Genomic DNA, 12,008 nt, shown 5'->3' with positions numbered 1-12,008 from the left:
AAAAAGCAAATAATTTGGTTTAGGTACTCCTATTTTTTAAACAAAAACCCTTTCTTGGTATTTTTAATCAAACTGACAATCTAAATATACAAATTCTGTCATTCTTATTCATGCTGAGCAGTATCTCACTGGCTAGTCTCAGAGAAATAAATGGGGCTACTCAAGGAGTAAGGTATTATTATTGCAAGTACAGGTGACAGAATCTGTATCATAATAATCAGATAACAAAAATGTCAGTTTTAAGCTGCCAATAAATACATAAAAGCATGCCGGCAATAATTGCATCCACAAAATCATTCTTGATAGCTATCAGCGAAATTCACTATTTAAGGATTATCTTTGGCGCACAAGTAATATGCTGTATAACATTTGACAGAAAAAAAAACTGGATCCTAAATGAGAAGGAACATTAATTGATAGCTAAACAAAATATAAATCACTTCAAACATTTCTCCCGATGATCGGTTGCTATTGTGTAACAACCCATACATCTCTCTCACACTCACACTCTCTCTCTACAGAATGTCATGAAAATTCCTAAGTATCATTTAATTTTGGCAGCTCTGCACTGTAAAGCCATTTATATAAAACTGTGGTTGGCAGCTCTCACTCTTCCATGGGAACAAATTAACATTGGCATTCCAAACACAGGAAAGTAAGGAAATTAGAAACACAGTTTATATTTGGCCAGCACTTTGAAATACTGTACCATGCTACTGATGTCAATTAATGAAAAGCAGAATTTTGCGGAGAGGGTCTGGTTTTGAGACATATTAACACACGTTAAATATGCTTGCACAGGAACTAGATTGTAAGCATCTTGGTTCCAAAACAATAAAGCAATTACACTAAAACTTGTAGTCTCAGAGTTGCCATTAATTCAATCCACTCAATCTGGATCTCTAACGGATTTTCACTGCACTCAACATGTAGCTGACACAAATGTTTAAAAGAATGAGAATGTTACTCTGGGGCCCAATTCTGTATTCTTACTCACAGGCATTCTTGTAGAAGTCAATAGACCTGATTCTGATCTCAGTGCAAATCTGGAGTAACTCTTCTTAAATTAATGGAGTTTCACTAATTTTTACACCAACGTAAATCAGATCAGCATTATATCCTGAATACTGTGCTGAAGCTCTATCCATGAGAGTATGGGCTTCAGAAATAACCACCTGAATTTTCATAAATATGTCGCAAAATGCTGTAGCTCACGAAAGCTTATGCTCAAATAAATTGGTTAGTCTCTAAGGTGCCACAAGTACTCCTTTTCTTTTTGCGAATACAGACTAACACGGCTGTTACTCTGAAACCCATAAATATGTCAAGATACATTTTTTTTTTTTTTTAGGAAAAATAAAGCCTCTTGTTTTTACACTTATCCAAAAAAAAATCTAGGTGGCAGATAATCTGATGGCATAACTCTATTGACTTCAATAGAGTTATGCCAACAGAGAATTTGGCTCTACAGTCTTTACACCACATTGTTTATTTGTCCTGAGGTTCAGATATTTTGATACCAGTAATCTTTCATCACTGAGGGTTCTCCATATGAAACATGTCTTGCGTTAAAATATATCACATTTTTGTCAAACAAAATATTTTGCTAAATTCTGCTTGTTACAAAGACAGGAATTCAATGGTAGTTCAACAACCTGGATTCAAATAATCATGATAAGCAGTGACTAATAGGATCTGGTTCATGTTTTGATTATTTGCAGTAAGGGAAACCTTTTCTCTAAACAACTAATTTCTAAGATTAGGAAAGAAAACTATTTGAAGCCCCAAAATAAAATACCGCGTTCTGATTATTTCTGTATAGGGTTGCTTGACCAGATTCAGAATTCAGTTATCCTGGTGTAAATCTGGAGTGAGTTTAATGTAGTTACTTTAGATTTTCATTGGTGTAAATGAGTGTAAGGGGATAGATCCAGTGGAGCTATGACAATTTATATTGCTGAAGATCTAGCCAGAAATCTACTCCTAGGCCACAATCATATAAACATTTGTGCTTGTCCTTAGCTTTATCCATGTGAGTTGCCCCATTGAGTAGTCCCACTGACTTCAGATGTTTACAAGATCAGAACCTTAGTTCTGAAACTAACTTTTAAACATACAGTCCACTAATTTCTTTTAAAAGGTGATACTTTTTACAATTAATAACTTAAATATGTATTTTTATCTAACTGAATATTTTGACTCTGGCTTGGAAGAAGTTGACTGTATTTGGTAGGGAATTAAAAATACTATGTCCTCCTAATGATGTATATCACCAGATAACCTCTCTGTCTGGCCACTATTAATATTTCCTTAACTTATTCAGTCACTCAGATGACTTCATCCATCATCTCAGTATTTCGCTGGTATTCATCAGCTTAGAATAACTTAGATATGTAAAACCAAATGTGTTACATTTTAACCACATATTAGCAGTTTCTATATAAATATTAGCATTTCTTCACTTAGTCCAAGGATAGAAACCATATTAGCACTACCAACATATTTGATTTAACCTAACTAAAAACAGAGGCTCTTGCAATTTAATATATTGATTTTACCACTGGGACTTAAATCTTTTATAATAAGTGTACACAGCTGCACCACTCACCCTCTGCCACTTTTAAACCTAATCCCCACATTCCTCCTGACAATAACATGACAGGATCCACACATCCTTGTATTAGCCTTAACCCCGGTGACACTGCCAGAATGTATTAAACTAAAACATAGCAATGTTCTATTTAAAAGAAGCCTGTCAACAGCCCTGACTAGGCTTTAATAGTTAATCTTTTTTTTTAATTAATGTTTCCAATCATTTGTGCAACCTTCCCAACCCACAAAATTGTTCCAAACTGTACTCAAGCTTATTTACAAAAGAAAACTTATAGCTTGATTTTCATGATGTATGCTAACAGGCTGTTAAACTTAGTCTGAAGAGAGAATGGTAGAGACAATTCTCACACAAGCAAAAGTATGTGGGGGGGTTCTAAGAGACGGGCAGCATATCCTAAAACAATGGTTTATAATACAGTGTTTGGCACTTCTATAAAGCAAGGCACTGTAGTCCTTACTTGAGGGGAAAAAAACAACCACCTCTCACTGTGGGATCGTAAGATCTGGTCCTCAGGGCTTGTTTTCTTCAAATTACCTTACCTTACATCGTGGCTGTTTTAAACTACAGGTCCTGTGAAGGGCTTCAGCTCCCAGGGATACTATGCATGGGAGCAATGAAGAGAGTATGCTGCTGTGGCCAAAGTTACATCCTTTGACAAGGAGCAGACAGAATGGACCAGCCCTCCAGTCCCATCCATGCCGGCTTGCCAATGTAGCCATTGGAAGAGCAAGGACTGGGATTGTGACTTTGTCCTGCACAGAAGTACAAAGGAATGAGAGGCCTTCATGTTCCCTTTCCTACCCACTTCACGGAGTCAGCTACAGTCCGTACCCTAAATAATGAGTCAGTCTGCGCAACTCCCGTGTGAGGCAGTTAACTAACTGCTAGTCTCATTTCCCATTTTACAGACAAGGAAGCTAGAATGAAATTCAGTGTTTTCCTGCAGGATTGGTCTTTACATTCCAAGAATACTGGATAGCTCCTTGATACACAGACACAATATTTCATTATTTTTGTTTGAGGTCATTTGCTACAAACTTTTCCCCATAAGGTAATTCCATACCACCTAAGCATTGGCAGATCCATACTGTCTGAAACTATCACAGGGCATACCTGTTCAGGCTTGAGAACTGTAATAGGACTAGAGGGCAGCGGTGGAGGGGAGGGGGAATCTGATGGTTTGGCCTAATATATGGACCAAATCATCTGATCATGAGCAGACATTCAGGACCAAGATTTAATCTGCTTTGTTTCAAGTGGGAGATACGCGAAGATCAAAAGTTCAAATCCAGGTCAAATATCCTTGAAAATCTTTGATTTATATAAGCAGGAAAATGAGGTTTAAAAGAAGTGACTGTGAAAGGGTTACTAAAAACACAGCTGTACACGTACTTTTATATCTAAGACTCTCTAAAGCAAAACCGTGTGACATCTATATTAACCTTTGGCTGTACACCAGTGAAGGCCTGTAGTGAGCTGGAATGCAAGGCAGCCCCTTCCAAATTTTAACACAAGCCAGGTTACAGCTGCAAATGCCTGCAGCCCGTGCTCACTTTATAAAGTATTCCCCAAAGGAAATTTTTTAACTGTTATAGAATCTTTTTCTAATACCCTACAGTGTTAAAGCCTGTTATTAAAGGGCAAAGAGATGGTTCTCTATGCCAAACACTTGTCAACAAAAAGGATAGCCAGATGGTATGAAATAAAATGAAACTTAGGGGCTCTTCAGCTTCTTGATTCACATTAACAAAAGCCACTTTTACACGCTTCTTCCAAGAATGACTAATTTTCTGTTTTTTTATCTCATTTTTTCAAGGATTAAACAATTTTGCCCATTTTATAATCAGCTATGAGACAAATTAACTGATTGCACATCACTCATGCTGAGTCTTTAAAAAAAAAAGTCAAGGAAGGACTATTTACTAAGTCAAGACTATAACATAAATACAATCCAATTATTTTTAGAAAAAAAGCTCTCTGCAGCCTAGGAGATGTTTTCTCATTAGTTTCTGTTTATGAATTTTAAAATTAAGGTTTCAGAGTAACAGCCGTGTTAGTCTGTATTCGCAAAAAGAAAAGGAGTACTTGTGGCACCTTAGAGACTAACCAATTTATTTGAGCATAAGCTTTCGTGAGCTACAGCTCACTTCATTGGATGCATACTGTTGAAAGTATAGAAGATCTTTTTATACACACAAACCATGAAAAAATGGGTGTGTACCACTACAAAAGGTTTTCTCTCCCCCCACCCCACTCTCCAAACACTTTTTCTTTTAAATGAAATCCAGAGGAATAAAATTTATAGTAATACCGTTAGAAGTCTGGTCATTATTTATTTGAATTAGGTATTCAGACCTATGTGGCCTAATTCTGCTTTTGTTTACATCCAAGCCTATTCCCGACACAGCCCCATTCCTCATCAGTCTTACTACCGGTGTAACTGAGAACAGAACTGGCCCTTGAGTTAACTGGATCTAGCGCTATATCTAGTTAATTATCAAGCTATTCTAATAATGCTACTTGCTCAATATAAACCTAGTTTGTTTCAAGCTACCCTTGAAATAAGGCACCTGTATTCTGATTCCTAACCACTAAGGTCAAATGTAAACTCTTTGAGCAAATTCAGCCCTGATTTAACTCCACAGAAGTCAATGAATTTATCTCCTCTTTCATATCTTGTAATTTATTATCATATGTAAAGCCTTTTAAGCCCAACAAAAACTGTCTTTCTAGATGGATGGAGAAACATGTTCAAAGAGAGAAAGTATATCAGTAGACTAACCTTTGGAAGTCACACAGATCTGCAATAACATAGCTTGTTTACTGAAGCTTAGATTTAGTAATGACTTCTCTACTTACTCTCACTTCCCTCATTACTAAGATGCACATTTTATTATGCTGTGACACTTCCCCATTGTGCTGGCTTTAGAATGTAATCAAACCCTACCTGTGAAATACAATGCCCACAGAGTATCTCTTACAAAACTAGGACACAGTTTAATACAGACTGCATTTAGCAATTCAGCTCTGATTTAAATGGAATCATTGTAGAAAGCTTTAAAAAAAATCAGTCTACAATAGATCTAATTTTCACTGTATGTCATAGAAAACTGTTCATACTAAAGCAGGTGTTGTGTTTGACTATAAATGTGAGCTAGTAGCTAGTCTAATTCATTAAGAAGTCCATAAACAAGCCAGGCTTTGTCCGATACAGATGAAAGAACTATGACTATAATGGGATGAAAGGTGTGCACAGTGATGAAGAAAGCTATTGCAGATCTATGTCCTTTTTAAACTTGTCCTGGCATGCACTGTTGACAGGGGAACAAAACAGTACAGATAAACCTCTCAAAAGTGCCTTGTTGGTAATAATTCCACCTGTCTATATAAAACCATTGACTATTGCCTACCTTCTGACTAATGACTGGCCATCCTGACAGCAATTAAATAAAACTATAATGGACCATTTTGCTTGAAGAATACTTTTATGCTTTCTAAACTAACTACAAAAGCCAAGGGTTGTGATGGAGTGCATAATAATCTTAATGTTACATTGTAACTTCTGTTTACATATATTCAATCGCTCTGATGTGTTCTGTGATACTCTTATAGAACAGGAGCTATCCAAAAATTGTTCTATATTGTATAATAAGTTGACTAATTTCACTATAATTACACTTTGGGCTAAAATGTTTGTGTGCAATATAATTTACTTTAAGGCCTGAATCTTAATATGTTTTTATACAAAACTTCCATGGACTTCCAAGATGACCTTTCCTTACATAATGAGTATGAGACTGGGTTCCTAGAGCTTTACTTATGAAAGCTATATTGAAAGTAACTTTGCTTTTTATAAAGGATATAATTATTCTCCTGGAGATAACTGTTTCTTTATCTGGAGTTGACTCATATTAATTATTATCCCTTTCATAAAATCCTACTTTTACGATATAAAAAGAAAAGTGTGAATTTTAGTTTCATTATTTCAACATCTTTTGTTTTCTGTTAGAGCTTATTGAGTGTCCCTGCATTCTCAGCCTTAGGCTGTACTTTATACTTAAAACTAAGGTACCAGCAAGCACAGTGTTAACATGATCTCTTATCTTTAAAATCTAATATTTGACCACCAACTGTAATTTTGGATGTTCAAATATTTGTTTTTAAAATGTATGATTGATGCTTGGTTTAAATATCTAAAAGAGATTAGACAAGCATTACAATTCTAAATGGAACCTATTATCACTTTCAAAAAAGTGGAGACCCTGGTCAAACGTAGCCCATAGAGCCCTCCTGTGAGGCTCATGGTATTTAATATGGATGTGTGACTCATGGAAACTGGAAGTCCAGCATACAATACTCCATCTCCAGGTATCACCAAGATTGCAATGGAATGGTAACTGTATATAATCATAACTATTCAACTGTGTGGCATAGAACTTATACTGCTACTAGTGATTCTCCTTTAGGTCAAGTGCCAGGAGAAGGATAATGGTTCAATTTCTGTTGCCACCATGAAGTTCTAGGTGGCCATGGTGTGAAACACAGTGACAACTGTTAAGTCCTAAACAATGATGGATTTTTTTACAGTATTAAAGATAAGGGTGCTGTACCAGTTTATGTATTTTTATGCATCAGGTGTATCCCTCTTGCATCTCATTAAGGCAAAGTTTGAGTTGATCCTGTTTTGAAACTACGGTGCAGATTTGGTCTTGAAATTGTAGGCACCCAATCTGTACATTCAGTGGTTTCAGAGCCACACGCGATGAGTGCTAAAACTGGATACAGCAAACTCCGACCTATAATTATATATTTAAAATAGAACGCTGGCCCTGACAGTGTTTTGCTCAAATCCAGAGCAGTTAGGCCAAAAGGCCATCCAATCTACAGCAGACAAACAGAACTCCGCGTGGACCCTGACATCCAATTAGAGGCCCAGTACACTGTGCACAGCGCGACAACTTTCACCTCATTTGCATAAACCCATCCACATGTGCTTGTGAAAGAAGGCAAATCAGCTACCTAAAACTGCGGTCAATAGAAAGAGCTGCAGGAGTAAATAAGGACTTACCACTGAATCCCTCTCAGCCAATTAAGAAAACAGACTCTCAGTAGCTTGGCCCTTTCCATTTACTTAATGCTGTCTTCCCCACTTCACTGGGCTCTATCCATTTACAGCAGCACTGGTGCAATTGTGATCCTCTACATGCCTCCAAGCCCAGTGCTTTGAACTAAGCGGCAGCGTATGGGCTTGTGCTGGTTTTGCATCTTCTTTGGAGGTTCAATATGCAGGCCAGACCCGTTCTTGCAAAGACCCACCCCAGAGACCCCCGGCTCTGGGACAGGGAAAATAACCAGGAGGAGGAAGAATTGGGCATGGGGGGTGAGAGCTGATTCAGCACAACAAATGAGCTTGTAAAAATCCTAACGATGTGAAATAGAGACTGAGCCCCGCCCAGCTGAATTTCAATATTACTGCCATTTACATAGCACATAAAAAAGTAGCTTTTCCTCTGGCTACTTATTTTCCCTGCCCTACCATCGGAGCCACCTGCCACTAGGGCCACCTGTGCCCACCATTAGAGACACTTGGCCCTATCAGAGACACTTGTGCCATCAGATTCTTGTCCTCCTTTTGCTCATAAAAGAGATCTGCCCCATCTCACCCCCAGGCACTAATCCCAATCTCAGGCACTCCTTCCCCCGCAAAAAAAAAAAAAAAAAATCTCATCCCAGAGCTCCCCGGGACTGGGGTTAGAGACTCACCCAGATTCACGAAGCTCATAACCATGTCTGCCTCAGTGAGGAAGTTGCTGTCCTGTAGGCTGGCCAGGGGTGGCCCCTGCGTGCTGAAGATGGGCTTGTAAGGGTAGGAGAATCCCTCTCCTTCCTCCCCTGCTGCTCCTGCCGTCTCCTCCTCCACCGACATAGCATTGTAGAGATCCAGCATGAACATGGGGGCAGAGTTCTGCTTGCCGTGCAGATGGGGCCGGGGTCGGTGGGGCAAACCCAGGATGGAGAGGATCTCCCGCTGAATCTCCCGGCGCTCCTGGCTCCGCAGCCTCCTGTGGATGAAACTCGAGTGCACCTCATTGTCCAAGGTGAAATCAGCCAGGATGCAGCGCAGCCACAAGAAGGGAGCAGCAGCCCACAGGACCAGCAGCCAGGAGGCAGGCTGCCTGAGCCACACCACATGCATCTCTCTCCTCTCCTCCTTCATGCAGCTCCCTGTGGAGGGGAGATAAAGAGATCCAGTGCGCTGGGGAGCAGGAATAAATACTTTACCATTAAAGCCAGCTCGTGCCTGCCCCACAAAGTTCTGATCACTTGGGTTGAGAGGGGAGATCCAGCTTCAGTGCACTCATGATAAAAGTCTGGCTCTGGGGGAGGTTGTGTAGTTTGTAAAATCCATGTGATATGAAAGAGATAAATGGAAAAGATAAATCCTGAGTGTTGCTTTCCACCCTCTCCTTTAGGGTCTGATCTCTTTCTCTCTCTTTCTCTTCACTTCTCACAAGCTGTCTAAGTACTGTTTGAAATGCTGCTTTGCAGACAGCACTGGCAGCAGGAGGTTGTATCTTGTGGGAGGAGCAGGCAGCAAAACTCAACACACACACTCTCTCTCTCTCCCCCTCTCCCTCCCTCTCTCTCCAAACTGCTTAGAAAAGAAAATCCATGTTACTGCCTAGAGCAGAAACATCTGATCAGGTTGCTTTTCAGGATGTTTATGGAAGCTGCTGGATTGGAAAAAAGGGTGAGCCATTTCTAAGTAGTTAAATTAATGTAAACATGATTAAAGAGAAAGCACCCCAGGGGGAAGGGGTGGTTTATGTACAGGGAAGGGGGGGGGCAATCCTTTGAGACAATTTGTATATATATAATAACACTGTCCAGAAAGGGAAAAACAATAAATGCATACATTTAAAATTTAATGACAGAAATATAATAGGCAGAGAGACTAGGGTCACTTTTTCCACAGGCAAGTGGGGAGCAGGGGGAGTTAATAAGGAAGTGTCACGGAAGACTGGGGGACTATTGGATGATAGAGAAACTTTAAAATTAATAACAATAACATTTACATGATTTTGAACCATCAGCTTCTGCACATTGCTAGTTTATGTCACTATATTTTCTTACTACTCTCCTGTCACCCCTTCCCATTCTATTGTCTATGACACTCACTTGTTGAATCTTGACTTAAACTGGATTATCAAGTGTTAAAAGCAGGGAGCCGTGACTGCCTTTTACTACCTATCAGTACAACCTCTAGCACATTGGGGCCCATGATTGGGCCCTTTGGGATCTACTGTGATATAAAAAAAAATAATAATAGTTAGTCACCAACTTTAACTACTGCTTCCCAACAGTTACTTGAAAAGAGAGGAGTGAAAATAATTCACAGTATATGCTGACTTTCAAATTCACTCTTGGGAAGAAAGGGGGAATGAAGAAAGTGGGTCAGTTGCACTCATTTTGACAGTATATGCCTTTCATGTTTCTTGATGAGTCTATCATAGACAAAAGTCTCAATACTTGATCCTCAACACTACACGTTCGTCATCTACAAACACTTATATAGCTCTGTGTATTTAAAGCATCATATAAGTAGTAACTAGCTATTTCGCATCAGAGGCCTATGAGAAGGGGATGGCCTGAATAGAAGAGGAAACTGCGGCATATAGATTCATAGATACTAAGGTCAGAAGGGACCATTATGATCATCTAGTCAGACCTCCTGCACAACGCAGGCCACAGAATCTCACCCACCCACTCCTGTGAAAAACCTCTCACCTACATCTTAGCTACTGAAGTCCTCAAATCGTTGTTTAAAGACTTCAAGGAGCAGAGAATCCTCCAGCAAGTGACCCATGCCCCATGCTACAGAGGAAGGCGAAAAACCTCCAGGGCCTCTTCCAATCTGCCCTGCAGGAAAAATTCCTTCCCGACCCCAAATATGGCGATCAGCATATGGGCAAGATTGAGCATATGGGCAAGATTCACCAGCCAGATACTACAGAAAATTCTTTCCTGGGTAACTCAGATCCCACCCCATCTAACATCCCATCACAGGCCATTAGGCCTATGTACCATGAATATTTAAAGATCAATTAATTACCAAAATCATGTTATCCCATCATACCATCTCCTCCATAAACTTATTGAGTTTAATCTTAAAGCCAGATAGGTCTTTGCCCCCACTGCTTCCCTTGGAAGGCTATTCTAGAACTTCACTCCTCTGATGGTTAGAAACCTTCATCTAATTTCAAGTCTAAACTTCCCAATGACCAGTTTATATCCATTTGTTCTTGTGTCCACATTGGTACTGAGCTTAAATAATTGAAGTAAATCACCCCAATGTCACCTAGTGAGTAAGTGATGTGATAGAGCCAGAATTAAGATTCCTAACTCCTAGCGCTGTGCTCATTCCTCTGGACCATGTTGCTTCTCAAAACTCCTAAATCAATGAGTTTTGGGTGCCCAATGGAGGCAACAAGAATGAACTCTCAAAATCTTGTATACTACCTGAGAAGCACTGCCAACCAGCTGTCAAGCAATGGGAAGGAGTGGGTAATTTACATAAAGCTTGTTTCTTGCTTCTGATCTTCCAGAGTCCCTTCACTTTGACTTAACTCTGTGATTTCAACTGCCTGTAATACAACACACAACTTTATTTTGTGTAACAACGTTTATACAGATCTTGGGCTTGATCCCAAGAAGTGCTGAGTACCCACCTCTGAAAATGAGGCCCTTTCTGTGTGAAAATGCTTGCCAAATGTATAACTGAAATAGATTTGACAGTGATTTTTTTCCCTTCATTTTGTTTCCTTTGTGCATTTGACAGTACCATGTCACTTCCACTGTTTCTCTTATATAGCCAGTTGGTTCCCATCTTCTTTGTGTGTGGGTCTTTCACTCAGCAACAGGGAAAGAAAAACATCTTAAAAATGGGAAAACATGATAGTCAAACCATCAAAATTGGCAAAGAGGACTCAAGAATTTGCTCCAACCCCTCACACAGAGACAAACACCTACAAGATCTCTATCAAGCATTCTTACAACTACAATACCCACCTGCTGAAGTGAAGAAACAGATTGACAGAGCCAGAAGAGTACCCAGAAGTTACCTACTACAGGACAGGCCCAACAAAGAAAATAACAGAATGCCACTAGCCATCACCTTCAGCCCCCAACTAAAACCTCTCCAACGCATCATCAAGGATCTACAACCTATCCTGAAGGACGACCCATCACTCTCACAGATCTTGGGAGACAGGCCATACTTTGCTTACAGACAGCCCCTCAACCTGAAGCAAATACTCACTAGCAACCACACACCACGCAACAAAAACACTAACCCAGGAACCTATCCTTGCAACAAAGCCCACTGCCAACTGTG

The 12,008-nt window shown here is 39.6% G+C and overlaps 1 protein-coding gene across 1 annotated transcript in view; it reads right to left on the bottom strand.

Moving 5' to 3' along the window:
• BMP7 (bone morphogenetic protein 7) overlaps nucleotides 1-9,195 on the bottom strand; it is a 58,088-nt gene extending 48,893 nt beyond the window's left edge. The window contains exon 1 of the mRNA XM_048820440.2: nucleotides 8,378-9,195. Within this exon, the coding sequence (XP_048676397.1) occupies nucleotides 8,378-8,831 (454 nt within the window). The 5' untranslated portion in view covers nucleotides 8,832-9,195. The remainder of the gene's footprint in view (nucleotides 1-8,377) is intronic.
• Between the last annotated feature and the right edge of the window lie 2,813 nt (nucleotides 9,196-12,008).

The sequence above is a fragment of the Caretta caretta genome, chromosome 13 (genome assembly GCF_965140235.1).
Source record: "Caretta caretta isolate rCarCar2 chromosome 13, rCarCar1.hap1, whole genome shotgun sequence".
In the NCBI taxonomy this organism is placed as follows: domain Eukaryota; kingdom Metazoa; phylum Chordata; order Testudines; family Cheloniidae; genus Caretta; species Caretta caretta.
This window is presented reverse-complemented; position numbering and strand designations above follow the sequence as displayed.